At 56.5% G+C, this 25,259-nt stretch overlaps 2 protein-coding genes across 2 annotated transcripts; both read left to right on the top strand.

The window, feature by feature from the left end:
* Window positions 1-6,271: 6,271 nt before the first annotated feature.
* Window positions 6,272-18,213, top strand: GOLT1A (golgi transport 1A). Its single transcript, XM_040985254.1, has 5 exons — window positions 6,272-6,296; window positions 14,393-14,484; window positions 15,376-15,554; window positions 17,564-17,627; window positions 18,104-18,213. Exons 1-5 carry the CDS (start codon window positions 6,272-6,274, stop codon window positions 18,140-18,142), a joined length of 399 nt encoding a protein of 132 aa, XP_040841188.1. The 3' UTR covers window positions 18,143-18,213.
* A 3,796-nt stretch (window positions 18,214-22,009) lies between these two features.
* KISS1 (KiSS-1 metastasis suppressor) lies at window positions 22,010-24,194 on the top strand. The gene is made up of 2 exons (XM_040985791.1): window positions 22,010-22,031; window positions 23,818-24,194. The coding sequence occupies exons 1-2, from the start codon at window positions 22,010-22,012 to the stop codon at window positions 24,192-24,194; spliced, it is 399 nt and encodes a 132-aa protein (XP_040841725.1).
* Window positions 24,195-25,259: the final 1,065 nt, after the last annotated feature.

Here is a 25,259-nt window from a genome sequence, read left to right as displayed (position 1 = left end):
GGGAAGCCTGGCTGGGGCTGCGACCAGGAGGAGCGTGGATGCCCGAAGTCCACACCCCCATGGCACCCCGCCCTGACGCGCCCTCGCTGCTGCTCATGCTGTCCGTCATCCTGGGCTGGCCGGAGGTGACGCAGGGGGGAGTATTGCACTGGGTGATGCCCAGGTCACCGGGATCTTCTGCCTGGCTGGGGCCATGTTGGCCCTACTGGAACACTCCCTGACGGGGCGCATGGCCAGGGAGCAGCAGACCTTCGACTGTGTGGTTGAGAGGAGGCCAGGGCTGTGTGTCTCACAGTTGTGGCTGACACCAAGGACAGAGCCTGCCACCTACCTTGGGTCCCTCCCTGTGCCCAGCCCCCTCGGGGCGGTGATGTATTCCAACTGAAGGATACTCCCAGGGGGCCCAGCGGAGACTGACCACCTGCTTGAGCCAAAGACCAGAGGAGGAGAGATGAGGACAGGCTTCCGGGGGCCCCAGAGGAGCCAGTGCTGGCTGAGGATAGGGCACAGCAGGTAGAACTGTGTGAGGGCAGTGGTGTCAGAGACAGGGGAGGACCTGGGAGAACGAGGGGCAGGGACAGAGCCAGAGCCAGAGATGTTTGCAAGTGCCGAGGGCCAGAGGGATATGGAGAAGCCGGGAGAAGATGGCAGGATTGGTTGTCCAGGGAGGAGGTTGGGTTAGATCCAGACGGCCTGCCCAGCCACACCCCCTTCCCTCTTCATCCACAGGATGGGGTGGGATGGGGGCCAACTGGGGTGCTCCACAGTGGGGCAGGGACTGAGTTGAGGGAGAGAGGCAGAGAGCAGCTGTTTGACTCTCTTTAGGTGCAGGTTAGGGGCAGAAACAGGACCTGTGCGGTGCAGGGTACAGCTGGCCTGGGGCCTCGCCTGAGCCGCCTCTAACCTGTTGCCGGTGGAGTGTCCTGTAGTCCAGCCGAGAGTGTGGCCTGGGGAAGGAAGTGTGGCTGGTGAGAGGAGGAGAAGGGGGCTTTGTGGCAGCCACTATACCTAGCCAGCACAGGCCAGAGATAGTCTGGGAGGAAGATGTCATGCCCCTTGGCCCTTTGTTTGCCAGAGCGGTTGCCCGGGACCCTCCACCTGACTTCCGGCGGCTCCAAGAACAGCCGCTTTCTCTCCCACCAGTTGTGGCCAGGACCATTGCTGGTTCATATGCAAGGAAAGATGACAGTTGGTTCAACAACTAATGGTTGCACACCTGGGATCTCCAGGCACTGTTCTAGGTGCCTGGGATATTCTCATGCTGCAGAATGAGGGGCTTCTATGACCTTTGACCTTTGCCCCTCCCAGGCTGAGTGAAGCCTCCATGTCTCCATCTGCCACCTGCGCTGTTGGATTGGCTCAAGTCTCCCCTCCGTGCAGACTGGCGGGTGGGGCTGGCCTCCAGGTCCCTACCCCCATACCCCTAATCCTGCCACAAGAAGCAGGTCCCCTAACACACTTCCCTTTTTCCCTCCGTCTCTACTCCCCCCCTCTTTTTAAAGTGATGTTTTTAGAAATACATGTGTGACATGCTGAGACATGCTGCCTGCATCTCCGCCCCCTCTCTCCCCCCCTACTCCATAAAGCTGGCTCTTTATGTTGCTTCACATGCCTTAATATATGTTTGATGGAGATGATAAACATCCAGATATATATGTAATATATAGAAATGTTCATTCGAATGTCTGGTCCCTGCCTCCTGCCCTGCCCCTTGTCGCGCCTAGATTTCCCTGTATGTTTCCTGGCGTGTCACAGCTGTCTGTACCCCGTGCCATTTTGATTCCAAAGAAGGGGCGAGGAAAGACTTATTTTAAGACAGATCTATTTTATGCTTTTGTTAGAAAAGCAAATCTATTTTCAAAATGTGCAATGTCTGGGTGGGATGGGTGGAGGGGTGAGGAGACGGGGAGGTGGCTGCCTCTGGGTCCCCCTGCCCCCCTGCCTCTCCCTCATCCCGTTCTGCCCTCGGATGGTCCCCAGGGCTCACCCAGGGCACCAGTTTGCAAACATCAGAATGTGGCAACATTGTCTACTCCGGGGCACCCAGAAAAGATGCATTGCTCCCAGAGCAAATGTTTACAAATGCCAACGGGCAGTGGGCACACCCCCACCAGGCTCCAGCACCACCCTCCTCCACCTGCTGGGAGGGACAGGATGTCTGCACTCCCTCTGGACCCATGATGTTGCGAAGCCCAGAGGCAGCACTGTGGCGCTGCCAGCCATCCCTGGCGCTTTGGCACCAACACGTGGGTCTTTCACCCATTCTTCCATTGGTCCCTCCCTAGTCTGGGTCACACGTGTGCCGCCCACCTCCCTTTGTGTCCCTTCTCCCTGGGAGTGGTAGTTCAGGGACAGCTTCAGACTGGCCCAATACTCTTTGCCCTTCAAATTGCTGGTGGACCGCTGAGGGGGTTGAGGAGGGCAGCTGCCTTGCAAGGCTTGGGGGAGCAGGAAGAGTCTGTCCTGATCCAGAATCAAAGGTTCGGGGCCAACCTCTTGACCCTGGCTCTCTCTGCCACCCTGCTCCCAACCTAGAGCATGCTGCAAGTTATGGACAGGACAGGGCTGAGTAACCCCCCTGGGGGGAAGCCCCAATGGCTCAAGCTGGGACCTTTCCTGTTAGCACATACCTCTCTGGTCACCAACCACCAGGCTGCCCTCAAACCCTGCTACTGTCACTTTAAACGAGGTTGCAAGCCACATGCACACCCAGTCTGCTTCCTTTGCGGGAGGCCTGCTCTTGGGGGGCAGGACTGAGGACAGTACAATGGAGGCCATTCCTTTCCCTGTGCCCCTTCCACCTGGCAGCTCATACAGAAAATATGAAATATATATATATATATATACATACATACATATATCTATTTATGCACATCCATGGGCCAATTTGACTTGCTAGTATTAGACAATAAAACCTACAAGGACATGTTTGATCTCAGTGTCTTTCTTTAGTAAAGTGGCCTTAGAAGAAGCGCCAAGGTTAGAGACACATGAGAGGGGCTGCATAGCTGTTGCCCCCTTGGCGTCTTTAGCAGCCAGCGGCCCTGCCCCCTTAGCAGGCGGCATCTCAGCCCATCCATGGAAACTTCAGCATTGAAGAATCCCAGTCAGCCCTGCATTTGTTATGTCGCGAGTTTGTATGAACACGATACAGGAAATAAAAGGGATGCTTTGTACTCAAGGTGTGTGTGCATGTTTCTCTGTGGGTCCACAGCTGTCTGGTGGGAAAGGCTTGGCAGCGAAGGTGAAGGGGTGAGGGGCCGGGCTGGGTATGATGCCCCCACTGCCCTTGTGGCTCAGTGTTGGTTACCCAGCCAGAGTCCTGGCATCTCCCAGAAGGCCTCGCCTTCCTGAAAGCTGGGACTGTCACAACCAGGATGCTGCAATGCTCGGTTCTATGGCTGCACATCATGGAATAGAAGAGTTGGACGCTCAGGGCCCAAAGCACACCTGGGTTTGTCATTGAGCCAGGGGTAGGGTAGTGGGAGGCGAAGTCAGTCCCCACCCAGCCTTTTTTTATTATTATTATTTATTATGTATTGGAAAGGCATATTTTATAAAGAAGGGGAGATAGGAAAATCTTCCATCTGCTGGTTCATTCCCCAAGTGGCCTCAGTGCTGGAGCTGAGCTGAGCTGAAGCTGGGAGCCAAGAGCCCTCTTTTGGGTCTCCCATGTTGGCCATCCTCTGCTGTTTCCAAGGCCATGAGCACGGAGTTGTCTGGGAAGTGGAGCAGCTAGGATACGAACTGGTGCCCAAATGGGATCCTGGTACTCACAAAATGAGGATTTAGCCATTGAGCCATTGGTCTGGGTCCCCACAGCCTTTCTTGAGGACTACACAATGCCCTGTATCCTGCATTTGGAGAGTTCTTTCATCACCAACATCACCAGAACAGCCTCCCAGTTGCCTCCAGCCCCAGACACTTGGCATACTAATGCTGGAAGGTGCCTGTTGGTGCACAGCCTTTGGGGCTCTGGGGAGGACCAGGTCAGGGCTTTGCCATGGAAACCTTACCCTGAGGAGAGAGAGCAGGAAGCCCAGGGTGCTCCAGGTGGGTGGTGAAGAGCGGAGTGCACTAAGGGAATAGCTCACCAGCAGGTGCCTCAGGAGTGAGGGGAGGGGCAGGTGGGTGCAGCTTCTGACTCCTGAGGGTGCTCCAGTTTGGTGTCCGTGGCTGCTGCAGGTCCCCAGAGCCCTGTTCTCACTGAAGGGCTAGCAGGGCACTGGTCGTGGCCATCTGAGAACCTGTGTCTGACCCGTGACATCCCGAGGACAGCTGGAAGCCCTGATACCTTTGGCTTCTCAAGGACACTGGGACCAGGACGTGAGCCCTGAGGCTCAGCCGGGGTGTGCTGGAGAGGACTGTGAGGCTGCAGCACATCACTGCGTGGCTCCATGTCCAAGCACAAGGGCCAGCGCTGCCACAGAGGATGCTGCAGGACACTGCCTGCTTCCCTGGAGCCAGCCAATACAGCCTCTGGTGGAGTCGGCTTGCAGTTTAGAAAAATATCAAGGAAGGGAAAATGTACATTAAAAATCACTTCATGGCCAGCCCAGAAGGACGAGAGCTCTAGGACGGAGTGATCATGTATTATCTTTTCGTAAAACTAAAATTCTGACTGAGTCATTGTTCTATCCAATCTTTTATTTATTTGGGTTTTTTCCCTAGGGGCTGTGGACAAGGACCTTGGAGGTCTCAGAAATCCTGGACACGCAGGGTGGGGTTTGGGGTGCTCCTGGCTACTGTTGGACAGTGTTGGGGAGCAGCTGAGCATCTGGGGATGAGCCCAGATGTCTTCCCGTGCAAACCACAGCCATGTGCAGTCACCCCTGTGGCTATACCAGGAGTCCATCCCTCACTGCTCTGCAGGTGCTGGCCATGCACCAGCTGCCCAGTTGGACACACACACTCACCCAGCCAATGCCACAGCCGCTGCTGGAATCCCAGGGCCCGTGGCACAGCACAGCTAAGAACAATCTGGAAAGGTTCATGGAGCTGGGCCGAAGCCTACACACTTCTATGTATTATATATATATATGTATATATATATATATGTTTTTTTAAGATTTATTTATTGGAAAGTCAGATATACAGAGAGGAGAGACAGAGAGGAAGATCTTCTGTTCAATGATTCACTCGCCAAGTGAGTGCAACGGCCGGTACTATGCCGATCCGAAGCCAGGATCCAGGAACTTCTTCCGGGTCTCCCACATGGGTGCAGGGTCCCAAGGCTTTGGGCTGTCCTCAACTGCTTTCCCAGGCCACAAGCAGGGAGCTGGATGGGAAGTGGAGCTGCCGGGATTAGAACTGGTGCTCATATGGGATTCCGGCACTTCAAGGCGAGGACTTTAGCCGCTAGGCCACGCTGCCAGGCCCATCCCAGGAAAACTCTTCAGACGAAAAAAAACTGATCTCTGTTTGACTACTTAGATGTTTTTAAAAAAAAAAAAAAATTTTTTTTTGCAATTTTCTTTTTAAAACTGTGGGAAGTAGAGGGAGAAAGATCTTCCATCCAGTAGTTCACTCCTCAAACAGCCCGACAGACGACACAGAGAGATCAGAAAGATATCCCTTTCTCTGGCTCACTCACCAAATTCCTACAACAGCTGGATCAGGGCCAGGCTAAATCCAGACCTCCAATGTGGGTGGCAGTGACACCCAGGCCTTCATCTGCCACCTCCCTGGGACACAGGCAGGGAGCTGGATTGAAAGCGGAGGAGCCAGGCTGCATCTGGGCGTTCTGATCTGAGAGAGGGCTGACGCCCCGAGCTTAGCCTGCTGTGTCTTGCCCTGGCCTCATGGTCTTCATATGGCTGTGGAAGGAGGTCCAGTCCCTTTGTGTTTGGCTGCCCAGTTGGGACACAGGCAGTTTTTCTTCAGTTGCTTGTCGCCCCCTAGTGTTTGTCAGTAGTCTTAGCACAGAACAGGAACACGCAGGTGCATTTCCGGAAGAGCCCAGATTGCAACTCCTTCCACACCCTTCACCAAACCTACAGGAGCCTCCATACCTGCCCCTGCCCCCAGATGCTCCCGTGCTGTCCTGTGCCATCCCAGTGGCATAGAGAAGACCTGGCTGGGAGGAAGGGGTGCAGAAAGGACCAGGTGGGCAGGAGCCCTGGGAAGAGCTGAGGGGTTGGGATGGTTAATGATTTACCATAGTTCCTTTCACAACCACCAAGGATCAGCTTCTGTCAGCAGGCCTGTCACTCCGGGCCACTCACCACCTGCCAGCCAACCCGCAGGAAGTCCCCCCCAGGCTGCCGGAGACATGATCTCCATCACCGAGTGGCAGAGTGAGTATGGGGGGACTTAGGCAGGAGCTGGCCCAGGCCTGGCTTCAGGGCCAGAGTGGGGAGGAGGCGAGCCCTGCCAGCCTGGCTGTCCTGAGGCACCTGCGCCCTTGACCTCTGGAGCCAGTGGCTGGGAGCTGCGGTGTTGGCACTGGCGCGACAGCAGACACCCACTGGGGTGTGGTCCCTGCCTTGTGGGGGTGGGAGGTCGCCTGGGGCCTGCAGGGAGACACAGGCTGGGGCTGGAGGCACGGGCACACTCATTTGGCAGGCTCAGCCTTTCCCCTCCGGGGCTGCTCAGATCAAGGTGCCACGGGTGTGGGCTCAGGAGGCCTCTGTGCGTGTAGACCCCCCAGGGCCTGCCAGGTCCTCCCACCCACTGCACCCTGCTGACCACCTAATGGTCCCTCCAAGCTTCTTCTGTGGGACCAGTGAGCCTGTCCCCGTGTGTTGGGCAGAGTGTAGGCTGCACCTGGGATCCCCTGCTTATGTCTGGAGGCGTACAGGAGGCAGCCCCACGAGAAATGTTGCTGTGTGTGCCATCATGGCTAGTGCTCTGGGTGACAGTATGACAGGGCCAGGAGGCTGAGGGGCTTGGAGTAGTCCAGCACAGTCACGGCAGGCTTCCCTGAGGAGGGGCCCTTGGGAGAGACCTTCAGGAAGTCAGGAAGCAGTGCTATGCAGACATCTGCAGGAGGAAATGGTGCATAAAGAGAAGGCCTTGCAAAGGCCCTGGGGCCAGCACAGCTGGTGTGGCTGGAAGGAGTAAAGGGCAGAGGAAGGGACTTAGGCCAGAGAGGTCACGGGGAAGCAGGTCAGGCCACATGCGGGGGTGGTGGGGGAATCACTGGCTAGGTTCTGTGCGGGAAACTCACTTGGTCTCTGTTTATAAAAGACTGTTATAGACGTTGGGCTGAAAACAGGCCACAAAGGGGTGAGGGCAGCAGCAGGGGGACCAGGCGACCAGTGCCAAGGGACGGGATGGAGGAGAAGGCCAGGGAGTTGGCCGTGAAGAGGCTGCAAGAGGGTCATCCTGGGGCTGTTTTGAGGAAACTGTTGGAAGGATTTGCCAGAAGAAGCCCAGAAGCCTCCAGGGTGTTAGCCTGGGCAGCCGACAGGGCTGAGCGGGAACGGAGCAGAACCGGCTCTCTCAGGTGCTGCGTCTGCCCTTATGGCTCCTGGTCCAGGTGTACACCTGGCAGGCAGGTGAGAGCCGCAGCACGTGGAGTCAGACGTGCAGAGACCTGGGCAGGATGGGGAACGAGGGGTGAGCATTCCCCTACACTTCCGGCATCCAGGCGCAGGATCACCACTGGGTGGGGCCGTACTATGCTCCACTGGGTGCCCTGGGCACTCCTCCACCACCATTGGTGATAATCTAGACGGTCTGGCACGGTCATGAGCTGGCAGTGCACTAAGCCAGCTGCCTGCAAATGACAGCGCTGTGGGTCAGAGAGCACATGGGCCCTAGCTTCCTGGAGGAGGCAGCAGAAGCCAGGCCATGAGTATGTCTTGGGAGGACCGGGCTGTGTTCCTGGCCTTGGTGGAACCTGTGAGGAGTAGTATGGCAGGAGGGCAAGGCATATCATGTCTGCAGGCCTAGGCCCCGTCACACGTGTGTTGTCCTGTCACACTTGTGTCGCTGTGGGGTAGATGGGAGAACTGTCAGGTTGTTTATTTATTGAAATGCAGAATGACTCCCCAAATGGCTGCAACAGCTAGAGCTCAGACCCATGTCAAGAGCCAGGAGCTTCATCTAGGTCTCCCACATGGTTGCAGGGACCCAAGCACTTGGGCCACCCTTGGCTGCTAGGAGCTGGATGGGAAGTGCAGCCAACCAAGGCTTTAGCCACTGCTCCACAACGCCAGCCGCTAGAGGGCGTTCCCTCAGAGGAGAGGGCTGTCAAGTCCCTGAGTGGTGTGGGACTGGCCCTGCGTGGCACAACTGTGGTGGAAGAGTAGAGGGGGGCAGGTGCAAAGGCCTGGCAGAGAGGTGACAGTGGTCAGGCAGAGTGGAGAGAAGGGGACAGACACACAGCAAGTGCACTGGGGAGAAGCTGCAGGCCAAAGGGGAGGTGGCTGGCATGGACAGCAAGGAGAACAGGCGCTGTGTTCACTGGGGAGACCCTGGAAGTGGGGAATGTCAGAAAAGAGAAGGCAGCTGCAGTCGAACCCTAAGCCATGCAAGTCCCAAGAGGAAGAGAGAGAGAGAGCAAGTAGTGGGGGCTGACGAAGGGAGGGTGAGAGCAGTTGGGGCGTAGTGCCATGGACCCCCACAGAAAATTGCCTTAGCAGGGAGTGGTCAGCCACCGACACGTGAGGAATGACACCTGTCTGTCCACTGGGCTTCATTACGTGGGGTGGTGAGTGGTCAAAGCAAGAGAAACCGCAGCAGAAGGGAACTAGAAGAGCCCTTGTGAGAGCGAGTTCCAATCCGGCTCCTGCCTGCTGGCTGTGTGCCCACAGACAGGTGTCCGGCCTTTGGGTGGTTGGAGTGTGAAATGGGGTCAATCATGGACCCACCTCGTGGGTGGTGATGGGAATGACGTGAGATGAGATCCTGGCGGGGTGGTGATCTGGTGCCAGGTGCCACAACCAGACCAGGGCAAGAAGGGCATGCTGAGGGCTGGGAGAGGCGTGGGGGGTCATGTCGTAATGGCGGGGCTCAGAAGACTCCACCGTGGGAGTAGAGAATGGCTCAGGTTGGCACGGCGAGTCCCTGACCAGGATGGGAAGAGAGGATGTGTCTCTTGGTGTTTCTGTCTGAGATGCAGAGCCTGTATCTGGTCACAGGAAGCAGACTGGCGGAAATGCTACAGAATAACCAGCTACAACCACCCAAAGTCAAGGTTGTGTCAGCTGAGGAGGCAGCACCAGGAAGTGTCGCCCGTGATAAGGAGCTCGGTTCTGCTGTGAATGATGCTACTGGGTCAGTGAACAAACCCTGACAGGACTGTGGGTTGACTTCCCAGTTTGAGTGACTGTTGGCCCTCCGGGGGGGAGGAGTTATCAGGTGGCTCCTACTCCAAGTGGCTCCAGGAGAAGATTCTTTGCCCCAGATAAGTGTGCTTGTGATGGAAGAGTAATTGCTGTTCTGAGACTTCCTGCCCAGGCTGAGGCCACAGCCACCTGCACCCACCCACACCCCAGCCTAGTCCAGGGGATGCTGGCTGACCAGGGCAGTGGCTGCCTTAGGAAAAAGGAAGACCTGGAATCTGGCTTCCCTCAACGCGAGCTGCCCAGTGGGCAGTGAGGACATCCTCCCAGGGGCAGCAGGCTGCAGGCCTAAACACTTCCAGGGCAGAGGTTGAACAGGGCCAGAGCAGGTGACCAGTGTGCTTGCCAGGGACACCTGACCCTGGTCAGTGTTTGAGATCTGGGGTCACCTTTCTTTGCACTAGGTGACCAGACCTCCACCACCGCCTCCAGCAGGGGGTGCTCTGCCTCGTGTCAGGAGCAGGGCACCAGGGGTGAGGTGGGGACTTCTGTCCTTAGGTAAGACTTGCCTTGCAAAGTAACACCCCAGAATAGGTTTCTGACCTTCTCCTCCCAGCTCTCGTATTCCACACTTGCCCACTGGAGCCAAAGTTTAAGTTGATTCAACCCAAATGGAGGTCACCTGGGTCTGGGTACAGCTCCGAGGCTGTTCTTACAGGGTGGGTGCAGGCATGCCGGTGGGTTTGCAAGAGACATGTGTAACGTGAGCACGGATTGCACACCCCCCAGCCATGGCAGGACTCTCGGGTCTGTAACAGGCCAGAGCATGGCAGCTCCAGATGCCCAGCTCTGAGTCTCTGTGCCACACCAGAGTCAGCTCTCCAAGCAGGCTGAGAACTGCAGGAGCCAGCACCCCAAAGCCAGGGAGAGGATGGGAAGAAGTGGGGGCTTGAGCAAGCTCTAGGCTAATCTTGAGGGCGACACGTGGGAAATGTTTGCACAAAACAAATGGAACCCCTATAGTTGTTCCTGTGGTGTTTCTGTGTGACAGAAGGAAATGTGGGAGGGAGCTACGTGGTCAGACCCAGAAGAGTGCCACGTGTTTGCACCATCGCTATTAAGCTAGTAGCAGGTGTTCCCACGGCATGCATAAAAAACGCAAATAAGGACCTGTCTTGATGGCCTAGTGGCTAAATCATTGCCTTCCTTGTACCAGGATCCCTTGTGGGCGCCGGTTCATGTCCCGGCTGCTCCACTTTCCTTCCAGCTCCTTGCCTGTGGCCTGGGAAGGTAGCAGAGGATGGCTCAAGTTCTTGGCCACTGCATCTATGTGGGAGACGGGAAGAAGCACCTGCTGGCTTTGGACCAGCTAAGTTCTGGCCATTGTGGGCATTTGGCGAGTGACCCAATAGATCTCTCTCTTTGTAACTCTGTCTTTCAAATAAAAAATTTTAAATGAAATCATAACGTGCATCCCGGCAGGCAGCAGACGAAGGCTGAAGTGCTTGAGCTCCTGCCACTGCCCTGGGAGACCCAGAGGAGCTCCCGACCTGGCCTGACTCAGCCTTGGCGTTGTGGCCATTCGGAGAGTGAATTTGCTGGTGGACGATCTTTCTCCCTCTGCTTCTCTTCTTTTGAAATAGCTTTTAAAAAAGATTTATTTCTTTTTATTGGAAAGTCAGATATATGGAGAGGAGAATAGAGGAAGATATTCTATCAACTGGATCACTCCCCAAGTGGCCTCAATGGCCAGGGCTGAGTGGATCCAAAGCCAGGAGCTTCTTCCGGGACTGCAATGTGGGTGCAGGTCCCAAGGCTTTGGACTGTCCTAGACTGCTTTCCCAGGTCACAATCAGGGAGCTGGGTGGGAAGCAAGGCCACCAGGACACAAACCAGCGCCATATGGAATCCTGGCACATACAAGGCAAGGACCCCAGCTACTAGGCTACCACTCCAGGCCCTTATTTTTAAATTGAAAGGCACAGTGGGCAGAGAGAAAGAGAGAGAGAGCTTTCACTTACTATTTCATTCCCTAAATGCCAATAACAACCGGGACTGAGCGAAGTCAAAGCCAGAGTGGGGAACTCAATCCAGGACTCCCATACAGGTGTCCAAAGCTCAGATCCTTGAGCCATTACCTGCTGCCTTCACATTAGCGGGAGACTGAGGTGGAACTGGGACTCAAACCCAGCAACTCTGATACGCAGTGCAGTGTCTAAGCCACTGTGCCAAGTGTCCATGCTGCACCTCACTTTCAACAACTCCCAGTAAAAGCACAGTCTTGCCAATTCCATACACTTTCTATGGATCCATTGCAAGGGGTCAGTTAAAAAAAATCCAATAAAAATTTTGACAAAAAGTGTCAAGACCATTCAAGTGGGGATGCGTAGTCTTCAACAAATGATGTCGATAAAACTGTATGTCTACATGTAAGAGAATGAGGCTGAGTCCTCTTACACCACAAGCAAACATTAAGGCAAAATGGACCACGTGCCTAACTAAACCCGTACACAAATCATAGGAAGAACCCAGAGGGGAAAAGCACCAGGACTCTGGGTTTGGCAATGGTTGGTTGTGATACAGGAGCGCAGATTACAAAAGAAAACATCCTTTAAGTGCATCAGATTTAAAACCTGTGGCATCAAAGGACACAACCCCCAGAGTGAAAAGGAGAATAGAGAATAGGGCCAGCATTTAGCACAGCAGTGAAGCATCCTGTGTGGCTGCTGGTTCGAGTCCCAGCCCCAGCCACTGCAGCCATTTGGGGAGTCAGCAGGTGGATGGAAGATCTCTCTCTATATAATCTGCCTCTCGTTAAATCAGTACTCAATAAATCTTTTTATAAAAAGGAAAGCTGGAGAAAATATTTGCAAGCCATCTATTGGTTGATGTGTTAACCCCTACAGTGCAGAAATAGAGCTCTGGCAAATCGGTGGCAAGCAGCGCAGCACTGAGGAATGGGCGAAGGGCTTAAACAGGCACTGATCCAAAAAGGTGTGTAACCGGCCAACAGCACAGGATGCGATGCCTTGCCAACCCCTGGGGGAGTACAGTCAGAGCCACAGTGTGAGCCACCGCATGCCCTTTCGTGTGGCTGCCATCAGCCAAGAAAGGAGGGAGGCAGGAAGATAGACAGGAATGAGGATTGTCAAGGATGTGGAGAAGTCCTAACTGCCACCAGGGAGAAGTGCAGTGGGTCCTCAGACCACTAAAAATGGAGTTACTTTCTGACCCATCAATTCTACTTCCCCCGAAAGAACTGAGGGAGGGGCTCAAGGAGCTGTTTCCACTGCTACATCCTGGCAGCCTTGTTCACCACGGGCAGAGGCCGGGGGCAGCTCAAATGCCCATCAACTCAGGAGAGGGCCAAAAAATGTGATCAATGTAGGCAGTGGGATGGTACTCAGTGTGAAGAAGGAAGAGGCTCCTGGCACCTGCTACCATGGCAAGGAGCCTTAAGAACATCAGAGAGGGTCCCAGTGTGGTAGCCTAGTGGCTAAAGCTCTCACAAGCCAGGATCCCCTATGGGCACAGGTTTGTATCTCGGCAGCCCCGCTTCCCACCCAGCTCCCTGCTTGTGGCCTGGGAAACAATTGAGGATGGACCCTGCACCCATGCAAGAGATCCGGAAGAAGCTCCTGGCTTTGGATCAGCTTAGCTCTGACTATTGTGGCCACCTGGGGAGTGAACCAGCATATGGGAGATCTTCCATTCTATATCTCCTTCTTTCTGTAAATCCAACTTTCTAATTAAAAAATAAATCTTAAAAAAAAAAAATTAGAGAGGGTCCAGTGGCCAGCAGCCTTATCAAGAGGTATGTGCTGATTCTTTGGCGGCTCCACCCTAAGTAGTGTTTCAGAAGATTCCAGCATTTGCTGAAAGCTCTAGAAGCAAATCTTTGTGAAGACCCTGACTGGCAAGACCATCTCCCTAGCGGTGGTGCCCAGCAGAACAAAGACATCCTCGTTGACCAGCAGAGGCTCAGCTCTGCAGGCAAGCTGCTGGAGATGGCCACCTCTGTGATTACAACATCAGGAGTCCACTCTGCACCTGGCCCTGCATCCGAGGAATGGCTGTTAACGCATCAGGCTTGCTGATAGCAGCGCCCCACGGTGGCACAAAGCCTTCCACTTCCGTGAGAGCTGAATCTGTTCAAAATGTTAGTAAAGGTTTTGTTACATTTTTTTAAAAAGCACATTCGGGAGCTAGGGCAATCTGACCCCGCTTGTATGAAGTGTCGAATCAGGTTGGCATAGGCATAGAGAACAGTGGTGACAGAGGCCGGGGCGGAGGCGTGGTCATCACTGCCTAGGGTGCAGAATTTTGAGAGTTAGTGTTGATGGATGCATCAGTAATGCCATGCAAATGAAGCATCCCGATGTGGGGTCGTTTGTTGGCTGTCGCGGTGGCAAGGAGAGGTGACACTGAGGATCTCAGTGACATTGGAGGAACCAGGAACCTGGGCTGGTTCACCTCTTCCTGAGGGGAGAGGAAATATGTGCGCACATCTGAAGACAGCAGACCTTGGCCATGCGCATTTGGCACAGCTCTGCTGGGCTTCCTGACTGCAAGCAAACTCTGACAGTGCCCAAGGAGGCCCTGAGATGCCTGCAGACTGCTCATGGGACACAAGTCATAGCTGCCCAGGGCCACTGAGGCAGAGGCTGCAGAAGGAAGGGACGATACCAACGTCCCAGCCAGGAAGACCAGTGCCCTCCGCTTTCCCAGGCAGGGGACAGCGTGGAGAACTGTTTAGATGGGAGATCCTTGTGAGAAGCCGAGTGTGATGGCTGGGCAGCCTTCAGGTTTATGGGAGCTGTGGTCCCCTTGGGCCCCTCTGCCCACTAGGTGTGGGGTGGGGCAGAGGCTGCAGGGGGTTTCAGCTGCACCAGGACAGGAACAGAGCAGGCCAGTGGGATGAGATTCCGATTGTGACCTGGGCAGTGTGGTATTTGAAGACAAGGGTAGCAGCCGCCTCTCCTCAGTTTCTGTAAGGATGGCATGTGGTCATCATGGTGTCGGGTGCCCAGCCTTTCTTTCCTGCCCACCCCACCTCATCCCTGGGTGAAATGAAGCTGCCCTGCCCCAAAAGACACTGTCCTATGGTGATGGCGCAAAGCCAGAGGTTCCCAGTCCAGCCCGCCCCTCCCTGCCCGTTGCAGAGCTCGGTGTGGGCATCACTGGCTTCGGCATCTTCTTCATCCTCTTCGGAATACTCCTGTACTTTGATTCGGTGCTCATGGCCTTTGGAAACGTGAGTCCTCACTCCCCGACACATACTACCATCATGCCCCAACCTTCCTGAGGGCTCTACTGCTAGGAGGACCTGCCCCAGGTTCATCCAGGCCATGTCCATCCGGGGCATGGGCCAATAAAGGCTGCTGGGGATGGATGACCAGGCCCTGCTGGGTTAACCGAGGCTCCCTGTTTTCCTGCATGAGAGCAAGGACCAGGCCGAGCCAGGTGCTGTCTCCATGCCCTGAAGGGTGTAGCATGCACACATAAGACAGGGGCTGTGGTAAAGGCATAGTCAGGTGCTCATCACGTTTGCTATGAAACAAGGGCACTCCCAGCTGGAAAGGGGATGAGAAGCAATTTGGAAAGGAATTGGATGCAAAGGTGGGCAAAGCATAGGCAGCGGGGGGAAGGAAGGCTCAGAGAAGGAGAGGGTAAGCCTGAGACTGGCGAGGGGCTGCACACTCAAGCTGGGCATTCTGAAGGTCCTAGCCAACCTGGAGACATGGACGGAGCCTCGGGGTGGAGGCATGGAGGGTCAGACCCCAGGCAATACATCCCTGAGGGCGCCCGTGACCTTGGCTGGGCTACCCCAGTCTTCCTCACCTCTTCTGTGACGTGGAGAGCTTTTCCCATTCCACCCATCTTTCCTGGGAGCCAGACAGGAAGACACACGGGGTGCCACGTAATTGGGTTGGATTCCAGAGACGGGGCCCCTCCCCCGCCCCCACCAGGTTCTGCTTGGCCACGCCCCCCACCTCTGGACCTAGGCTTCTGCCATGTAATTGGATCACCACCCCCCCTTCACCCCTACCCTGCTGCTATTGCCCCACCCAGAAGACCAAGCAAGTCCTGCCCCCTCCGCCCCCTCCCCCCCCAGCCTCCTCCCCCTCCGTCGCCCTCCCCACAGCTGCTGTTCCTGACCGGCCTCTCCTTCATCATCGGGGTGAGGAAGACGTCAGCCTTCTTCTTCCAGAGGCACAAACTCAAGGGCACCAGCTTCTTCCTGGGGGGCGTGCTCCTGGTGCTCATGCGCTGGCCGCTCCTGGGCATGATCTTGGAAGCCTATGGATTCTTCTGCCTCTTCAAGTGAGTGTAGACCTCAGCCAGCGCCACCACCCCACCTTCCCTACCGCCGGCCAGGCAGCTGCGTCACCCAGCAGCGACATGTGTGGGAGGAGGGACTCTGTGCTGCCCAAGCTGAACGCCCTGGGAGGATGGGAGGATGGGCAGGGGGACTGAGGCTGGCATCTTGAGGGGTCGGCGGAAGGAGACCTCGGCAAGCACTGCATTGTCTGTGTCCCCTGCACAGGGCCTGTCCCCAGGTCCACAGGTGACCCAGCCAGGGGAGGAAGGGCAAGAGGCTAGCATTTGCCAGGCACACATCTTATCCCCACAACCTGACACACACATGAGAAAACCAGTAGTGCTCAGGGAAGAGTCCCCATGCCCTCCAGGGGCCTCAAGAGGACTGCATGAGAGACCCAAACAGGACCCAGGAGTTCTGGCCCTCGGGCTGGGCTGTGTTAGCTCTGGGCCTGGGAGCAGGCAAGGTGGACATGAGTGATTATGTGTGGTCATGTGCAGACAGGGCTGAAACAGCCCAGAAGAGAGGTGAGGGCGGTGACTTGGACAGGCCTTGCAGGGCGGGCAGGGTCCAGGAGAAGGGCAAGGGGATTGGGCACAGCAGGCGGGGGAGGGAGGACTCAGAGCATATATGGGGCACTGCACAGAGTTGAGATGGATGGGCAATGGGGACTGGAAGGTTCCTGGCACATGCCAGGGTGGAAAGGAGAGGAAAGGAACCCTAGATTGCTTAGGGTAACTTGAGTGCCCCAGGCTTCACAGTATGTAGTATAGCTTCAGCTATTTCTGCCGTCCGCTTAACCCAGCGCAGCAGGAATCCACACTGCCCTCCGTATCTACGGATTCCACGGCTGCAGACCCAGCTGTGGGTGGAAGACAGTAGGGAGAAAACTCGCCTCTGTATTGCGCACGTATGGATACTTCTCATCAGTATCCCCGAACAGTACCGTGCTTCCACCAGTAATCATTGATATTGTATTAGACATCGTCAGTAACCCGAGATGAACTGAGCTGTGTGGGAGGCCGTGCGTCAGTTGTCAGCCCGTTTCCTAGAAGGGCCCAGAGCACTTGCAGCTCCATGGCCCTAGGGTGGGTCCTGGCTGAATTCTCTGCCGGATGCTGTGGGGACCTCTGGGGTCACTTCTCCAAAGCATCAGAGCACCTGCTTTGTGCCCAGACAGGGCTAGGTGTGGGGACTGGGCAGGAAGGGAGGAATGTGCCCAAGAATTTGCATTTCAGGAGGGAAGACAGGATGTAAATCTATGGTCCACATAGTCCATGGAGGACTCAGAAGTGGGGGGAGGTGGACTTGTTGCAGACTGTAAATTTCAAAACCAAAGGTAAAACTGACAAGAGGTTGGGCTGCTGCCTGCCAGAGCCATGGAGAAGCTCAGGAGTGCAGGGCCGCCTCAGAAGATGGAGGCACAGGGCTCAGCCAGAAGTCAGACTTCTCCCCCCTGACTCGTCCACTGTACAGGGGTCCCATTCCCACGCAGGTCAGGGCACGGACCACACACATGTCCCCAGCTTGCCACTCCAGGGTGAGTGGGATTCACAGGCAAGCCGGGCCTGGGTAGTGTGAACGTGACCTTCAGCACTCCCGGCCCCAAAAGCCTGAGCAGGTGCCTCACGTTCAGCCGGGGACAGCAGAAGGCTTTGAGGGCAGAGGAAGGGGAAAAAGGCAAGAACCATTTGTTGAGCATTGCCTTGTGGGAGGGCCCTTAATACAGAACCTAAGGCCATGACGTCCACTTTACAGCTGCACCTGGGTATTCAGCAAAGGGCAGGAATTTGCCAGCAGGGAGTGGAGCCAGGGTAGACCGCTGACCTAACCACTTTCCTTCTTAAACTTGATTCAGCTGCTTCTCCTGAGATGAGGTTGTCAAGCCCTGCCCACCACCATGTCCAAGGGGCCTGGTTCTCCCAGGAGGGACGAGAAGCCTAGCTATCTGCTGCCCTCTCCCCTGCCCTCCCGGGCATCACTACCCTACCTGTCTCCCTTCTACTTCTAGGGGTTTTTTCCCTGTGGCCTTTGGCTTCCTGGGTAATGTCGCCAACATCCCCTTTCTGAGTGCGGTAAGTACATTGCACCTGCAGCTTAGCTGGGCTGTGATGCCGAGGGGAGGGAGGAACACAGTGCCCCATCCCCCTTCTGCTCCCCTCCCCTTTCCTGCGCCTTGTCCATATGGCCAGAATGCCTAAGCCAGCCAAGCCAGGCCTGGTTTGGAGGAGTATGTGCAGCCAGCGATGGCAAGAAAAGGGAGAGGCAGGTCCTAACCTCTGCTTGGTGCGTGCAAGGGCGGGGGTCCTCAGGCCCTACCACTCCCCGTGATTCTCTGAAGCACCTGTAAGAACAGGAGCTCCCAGTTAGTCCAGGGAGACCTTCCCTGGCCAGCACCTCACAGCCGGCCAGCTGTACACATCCCCCGCAGCTCCCATGCACGGCTGTGCTTGGCGCTGTTCCCGGTTCTCAAGGGTGGCCCTGTAATAACCTGGATATTACATCTGCCCTCGGTGCTTTGTCTGCAGTAAATGACTCTTGGCTCCCACAGCTGTTCCGGAGGCTTCAAGGCACCAGTTCAATGGTCTGAGCCACAGAGATGAGCTCCTTGAACTTGGATCACAGGCGGAGGGAGCTGGAAGGAAAATGGGGGCCACCCCCGCCACACACACACACACACACACACACACACACACACACACACACACAGAGCACTGACTCAGACCTTCCCTCAAGTCCGGAAGGAAGGATGGAGCTGAGTCTCAGACCTCCCAGCCAACTCAAGAGAACTGGGAACAGAGACGTGGGCCAAGGGGACAGCGGCTGGGGCAGGCGTCATAGCCCCACTCTGTGTTCGTGTGCAGAAACACGAAGATTAAATCCCCACACCGTGAGTGTATCTGGGACTCAGAGTCAGTGTCTACCTTCCATCTCAAAGCATGGCTGCTGCCAGGGGACATGACAGTGGCCTCTTGGAGCCAGCCCTGTCCTCCCAGCTGTAACATCCACACCAATAAGGGACGCCATTGCCTGCAGCCCCTGCTAGCCATGGGCGTTCCACAGGCGCTGGGCACTGACACACTGGACCGATAGCACATGCATCTCTACTGTGAGCTGTCGGTCCTGGACAGAGCACCCAGCAGGTGGGGTCTCCTGATGCTTGTAGAGTCCTCCTGTGCTGGGACCCAGGAACAAGTGTCACCCACAGAACAGGCACGTGTGAACACCTATCCCCTCCTCCCATCCTGCTGCCCCGAGCAGGGCTGAGGTCAAGGCTAGGAGGTCTGCCCCTGCCCTCGGAGTGTTGCAGTCACAAGACCATGGCAGCAGGCGGAGAGGTCACTGGAGCGGCATCTTCAGATGTGCAGCCACCGGGATCCATGTCTCCGGGTTCCCTAGCGCTTCCCTGAAACAGCCACCTCCCCAGGGCTACCACACGGTTCTCCACTCAAAGGCCAGCAGGTGCCAGAACTGAACTGCCTTCATGACAGTGTCACGTTCCCCTCAATACCTCACCCCAGAGTAGGCACATGGCCCTGCGGGGACATCCTCCCTTGGGACTCCTGCATCCCCCATCGCCTGGCCAGCTTCCTGCGAGTGCATATCCTGGGAGACAGCAGGTGACAACCCAAGTATTGGGGACCCCTGACAGCCATGGGGAACCCCCTGGATTGAGTTCAGACACCTGACTTTGGTCTATGCAGCCCCAGCAATTGTGGATATTTAGAGAGTGAATCAGGATGGAAAATCTCCCTCTCTGTCCCTCTCATCCAGTTTCTCTGCCTTTCAAATAAACCAGAAAAAAAGTTTATTTAAAAAAGAATCCTGCTGAGCAGGTGCTCAGGAATTGAGGCAAGCAGAGGGGAGTGAACCCCCATGCCCTCACTCTGCCTCCCACTGGGTGGCACAACGCAGCCCTGGGGTCAGCCTGTGCCCATGCCCTCCACTCATGCTCTCTCTAGACCCGGGGTTTTTGTGGTGCTGTCAGAAAGAAGCGAGATGTGTCACCCTGACACCCCTCCCACGGCTCCCACCACACTTCTTCCGTCTTTGTCTGGGGCAGAATGGGACTCATGCGAGTGGGTGAGGGTAGGCAGTGGGGAGAGGGCTGAGGAGGTCGGCAGGACCCGTGAGAAGTAGAGGGCAGCGTCCTTGGAGGAAGTGGGGATGCTGGGGAGGGCGGAGGGGGCTGTGAGCTCTCCACATGGGCCTGAGGGGAGGGGGACAGGCAGCAGAAGTGGCCTCGGATCTGGAGACGTCACCAATCTTTATAAAAGGGCTGTGACCAGGGAGCCGGGAGAGTGAGCCCAGGAATTCTGTTCCCTTCCGAGTTCCTGTTCACTTCCAGAGAGTCTCACCACCTTGGAGACCCCACGGAGCTCCCACTTGACCCACGGAGGCAAGGTAGGTGGACGCAGTGGCCCCCGTGCTGCAGAGTACCCTCCCTGCTGGTGAGAGGCACTGGAGGGGCACAGGGAATTCATTCTGAGACCAACAGGTGCATCCAGAAGGCTGTTGGGTGGGATGCTCAAGGAATCGCATGTGGAGGGCAGGACCTAGGTCCCTGTTGGGCTGTGGAAGGAAGATGTACAAGGAATGGACGCTGTGCCAGGGTTAGAGGGCACTGGGAGCTCCCAAGTGATGGGCGACAAACCCAAGCTTAACTAGAAGGCATCTCAGAACAGAGATCACCCCAGGAAGGAAGCTACCCTACTTCCAAAGCTTTGATCCCACGCCCAACTTCCTGATGAGCACTGAGCGCAGCATTCCCCTGGGCTGGAGCCCACAGCAGGTGCACATCACCTCCCAGAGTCCCTGCCACAATTCTACCGCACAGGTCAAGTGATAGTGCGCAGTGGCTGTGAGCTGGGGAAGGGAGAGGTAACAGAGTGGCTGGGGGTGGGGGGAGATGTGTATGTGTGTGTGTGTGTGTGTGTGAAAGAGAGAGAGGAAGAGAAAGAAAGAGAGAGACAGAGAGAAAGAGAGCAACAGGTAGAGTTCTCCCAGGGCACACACACTGAGCACCCCAGCGCCATCCCATGCAGGGATGCTGGACCTTTTAAGTAGGGCTCCCCAAAGGACTCACCTGTGCCTATTGTGCCATCTGCGGTGTCTTTTGAAATGCTCAGGGAGTGATCTCCCTGCCGACTCGCTCCCGAGTGGCGAAGGCCTGAGCTGCTTCTACAGAGGTCTCTTCCGTTGCTACTCCACCATGCCCCATCCCTAGGTCATGAGGCAGGTGCCAAATGGCCCGGGTTACCACAGAGGCTGTCTGCAAGCTCAGGAGCCATCAGAGCAGGCAGGCATCTGGTGGCCACATGAGCCAGTGCACTGTGCACACTGCCAGGAAGACCTGGAGAGGGAGGGTGGGGCAAGTGCAGAGAAGTGACTGGCTCTCATCTCACCAGGAACAAGCATAGAGCCTGCACATGCACTCCATGCCCTGTGGCAGGTGTTACCCAAGACCCCACGCCTAAGCCCTGCTGGGAGTGTGTGCTGAGGGAGAGGAGGGAAAAAGAGCAGAGGGACTCATGGTGACCTCTGCCAGGATCCCTTACCCGCACCCCGTGCAGGGGGAGGGTCTGGGAGGTGGGGAGTGGTCAGGTGGGACCCCCTGCCTGGGGCTCAGCCTGCAGGGTCCAGCCGGCCTCCCAGCTGTTCTCTGGGTACCTTGTGCCTCAGAGCTTCCTTCATTGACAAGACAAGGAGGAGAGGTTGAAGGGTTACATCAGGGCACACAGCTCCCAGCTGGGCAGCCAGCCAACTCTGAGGAGTCCCAGTCCACCCGTGCCCCGAGGGGCTCTGTGAGACCACTGACCCCGTAAATCCACCCAAGGTTTTCCCTTGTCCCTGGCTCATGGTAAATCATTGAATGACGTCGGACAAGGTCACGACCAGGCTGGGAGAGAGCTCAAGATGATTGCCTCTTTCTTCCCTTTTTCCTGAAAGAGAGGAAGCATTAAATTTCCATTACCAGCACTCAGAGAGGCACAGGTCAGTGCCAAGGGGAAGCAGCATCCACTCCCCGGCCCTGGGAGCTCCCCTCATGGCATTTGACCCCGTCTTTCTCCATCAACCTTAAGGCTGGAACCCAAAAGGCCCATCCCCTCTCCCGCCAATGGGATCCTGCCTAAGCTTCCTCCAGGAAGCCCTCCCGGATATTCTCACCTAGCAGAAACTCAGCTGTGAACTACACAGGGCGAGTGGTCCCCATCTCGCTTTGCTGATGTACTTTTTCCAGATTCATCCCTTCAAGGCCTCGACCCTTTGACCCTGGTCCCCATCTTGCACAGGCCCTGTGGCTGACCTGCTCCTGCATCCCTCGCCTGTCTCAGCCTCAGGACACCCCGAGCTAGGACTGCCTCTCCTCACCAGGATGCGCTCACTGGCTTGGTGGCTGCTGCTGCTGTCCCTCTGTGCCACCTGTTTCAGGGGAAGACCTGGAGAAGCGGCAGCCATGGAGACGCCTGGTGCCACAGGTGGGCCTCATTGGGGAAGCTGGGGGCTAGGGGGCTCGCCCAGGTTCGGCGCTTTTCCATGCCCCCATTCTGCTGTGCCTTCCTCCCACTGTGCCGTCTGAGAAGGAAATCGGTGTGTGGATTTCTGTTATCAGGGACTCCAGGGCCCATATGAGGAATCTGGATATAGGGGTGGGGGGAACCTCAAAACCCTAAAGCAAAGGATTTGTGGGGGAACGGCTGAGCTGGAGACACTGAGGGCTATTGAGGGTCAGTCATGAGACATCCCCTAAGTCACTGGATCGAGCACTGCCGAAGCCTGGCAGGTGCCAGGGCCTCCAGAGCGCTAATGGGAGCAGCACCCGACCCCGGCCAGAGGCCGTGTCTTTGGAGAGCAGCCCCCTGGGCAAGTGGACCCCTGTGGCTCAGCCTCACCGGCCCTCACTCCACGTGCTGTGGAAGTCAGGACACATGCCCCTAAGAGCTCCCTCCCAGAGGGCACGGCCCGAGGTGGCCTTGGCCAAGGACGCTGCCTTCATCGGGAGTGGGGCTTCATCAGGTGTTCCCTGGAGCAGCTAGCTCCAGGCCTCCCACTGCATGCAGAGTGGTACCTGGGCAAGGTGGGAGTGGCCTGCAAGGCCAACTGCCAATCACCCTAAGCTGGACACTCAGAGTGCCAGGGTACAGAGGAGCCACATTCAAAGCTATTCCTGTCCCCAACGCACTCTGAATTTCATGCCCTGGCTGGCTGGGGTTGGTGCCTGACGCCGCCCCCACTTTGACTGCCACAAAGTGCAGGGAGCTTAGCTGGTCTGGCACGTGAAGGGCTTTCTGATTAGCGTTGTGCATCCCCTGAGAGAGGGGGCAACCAGCCCTGCTGCAGGTGTGCTGATGGGCACGACCTGGTCACTTTCCCAGTATCACTGAACCCTGGGCCAGCTGACAGAGCGCAGGGATGGACACAGGGCTCTGGGGGCATGAGGCATAGGCCCCACTTCCCGTTAGCTATTTTCGCCACAAACTCAAGGTACCAGAGACAGTAAGCGAGCCATATGAGAGGTAACTGTAGGACAGGGAGAAAGCAGAAACTGAGAGAGAGAGAGAGAGAGAGAGAGAGAGAGAGAGAGAGAGAGAACTTTATAGCCTGGGGGAGGGTATTGGGAGTGAAGGGTCAGGGATTGGCAGATGTGCTGTGAGTGGACAGGGGTGTTGTATCCATTAAAACAGAATGTTACATTTACCATAAAATGTTTTCAACTCCAGGACTGGGATAAGTGCCTCAGGGGACTGGGTGAGTAAGCGCACAGTTTAATCCTAAAGGGCCGGAGCTTTCTCAGGTGAACCGGCCTTAAGGGGATTTAAGGTGGTGCTGGGTCCAGGATGCCTTCTCAGTCTTCAGGGTCCCTGTTCGAGTTGCTCCTTACACTTCCTTTTGTTTATTTAAAGACAGACAGACAGATGTTCCATCCACTGCTGGTCCACTTTCTAACCAACTGCTCCTGGCCAGGCTGAAGCCAGGAGCCTGGAATTTCATTCAGGTCTCCCAAGTAAAGACAGGGACCCAAATACTCCAACCATTCCACTGCTGCTTTCACAGGAGCATTAGCAGGGAGCTGAATTGGAGTGGAGCAGCTGGGACTGGAACCAGCATACACGTACAGAGGGCAGCTTAGCTTGCTGAGCCACTGCCACAGCCCGCTTTAACAGAGAGTAGGGAAGCATAGGATGTGGGCGAGCGGGTGAGAGTCGGTGTTTCCAAGCCGTGTTCGCTACCCCTCGGCCTCACTCCCTACGCTTTCCATTCTAGACCAGCGGCCAGGACCCCCGGCAACCCTCCCAGACCCCTGGGAGCAGGGTCTGCGATGCTCGGAGGAGAGGAGACCCGCCTCGGCCAGGCTGAGTCCTCGGGGAGCCTCCCTATGCCCGCCCTCCGAGGGTTCCACGGAGCCCCAGAGGCCGGGCCCTTGCTCCTCCGGCAGCCGCCTCATCCCCGCCCCGAGGGGCGCGGTGCTAGTGCAGCGCGAGAAGGACCTGTCGGCCTACAACTGGAACTCCTTCGGCCTGCGCTACGGCCGGCGGCGGGCGGCGCCAGAACAAGAGCCCGGCGCGCGCGGCGGGGCTGAGGCGCAGGTGCCGCGCGCCGCCAGACTGACACTCGACCGCACGAGGGTGCGGGAAGGCTGATAGTAGGGGGCTTCTGGCCTGAAGCAATAAAGGCAATGCAGCCTAGTGGCCGGAGTGGGATTGGTGGTGTGAGCGCTTCACAGCTGGCTTTGGGTCGCTCCTGGGGTCATGCAGGTAGTTTGCTCCGCCAGTTGGATGTAAGGCAGCCAGGGCACAGTCTAAGTTTTCTCCACCCATTGCAGATCAGTACACACCCCACCCACATGCACACATGCTCACATGCACACACGCACACACGTTTAAAAGGCAATACAAAAAGTCCGGGGTTTTTTTTTTTTGTTTGTTTTTTAATAACAAAAAAGAAATCTCTGATTGGACGTTTCCACCCTAGCAAACGCCTACACAAATGTCTAAAAATTCGTTCTTCATCTCTCCGCCTTGCTTCCTGAGGTCCTGAGGCCGAGTGGACCACAGCTCATGTTTTGGGCAGCCCCTGGGTAGGAGGGAGGGAGCAGGCCCTTAAATTCGCTCTGGGATTCCAAACAGGTGCTGAGACACGTGGGAAGCCCCATCAGGACGAGCATGCGGTCCACCCTGACCAACAGGTGCCTGGACCACAGTCCCCAGCTGTGGCTCAGAAGGGCCGGCACTCCCCTTCCAGCGGCATCCCACACTGAGGCTGCTGCTGCTCTCCTTCTGTGACACCCGCCCTGGGGATGGGCACCCTCACTCGCATCCTCACTCACGGAACCTGAAGTCCAGACAACTCACTCCAGGCATTCAGCCGGGGGTGTGGCAAACCTCCTCACTCTAGCGACGCCTGGGTCAACGGCCCCCACATCTCCACTCTTTACTCAGCCTAGTAGGGTGTTCCTGGGGGCCCTAGGGCCAGGGTGGAGGAGGCTCTGCCAGGAAAAAAACTAATGGGCATTCACCGTGCCAGCCCTGGGCATCCCATCCTGCTCTGTGTAAGAAAGGACTGGACTTCCCTGGGCTGGGAGGGCTCCACCCATGCCCATACTGAGAGGCAGCGTGGTGTGGCCACTGGCTCCGGCAATCAGTGCTGCGCAAGACCAGGCAGAGCTGCGTTGCTATGGCAGCGAGATGGGTTGTCATGGGAACATA

This window comes from Ochotona curzoniae, unplaced genomic scaffold (assembly GCF_017591425.1).
Source record: "Ochotona curzoniae isolate NIBS_2020 unplaced genomic scaffold, NIBS_Ocur_1.0 contig_430, whole genome shotgun sequence".
Lineage (NCBI taxonomy): Eukaryota > Metazoa > Chordata > Mammalia > Lagomorpha > Ochotonidae > Ochotona > Ochotona curzoniae.
This window is presented reverse-complemented; position numbering and strand designations above follow the sequence as displayed.

Bases quoted from the DNA above. Each gene is read 5' to 3' on its own strand.
- KISS1 (XM_040985791.1), top strand. From the start codon at position 22,010: ATGGAGACGCCTGGTGCCACAG. The intron at 22,032-23,817 runs GTGGGCCTCATT...TTTCCATTCTAG, and splicing joins GGAGACGCCTGGTGCCACAG to ACCAGCGGCCAGGACCCCCG.
- GOLT1A (XM_040985254.1), top strand. From the start codon at position 6,272: ATGATCTCCATCACCGAGTGGCAGA. The intron at 15,555-17,563 runs GTGAGTGTAGAC...TTCTACTTCTAG, and splicing joins GGATTCTTCTGCCTCTTCAA to GGGTTTTTTCCCTGTGGCCT. The intron at 17,628-18,103 runs GTAAGTACATTG...TGGCTCCCACAG, and splicing joins ACATCCCCTTTCTGAGTGCG to CTGTTCCGGAGGCTTCAAGG.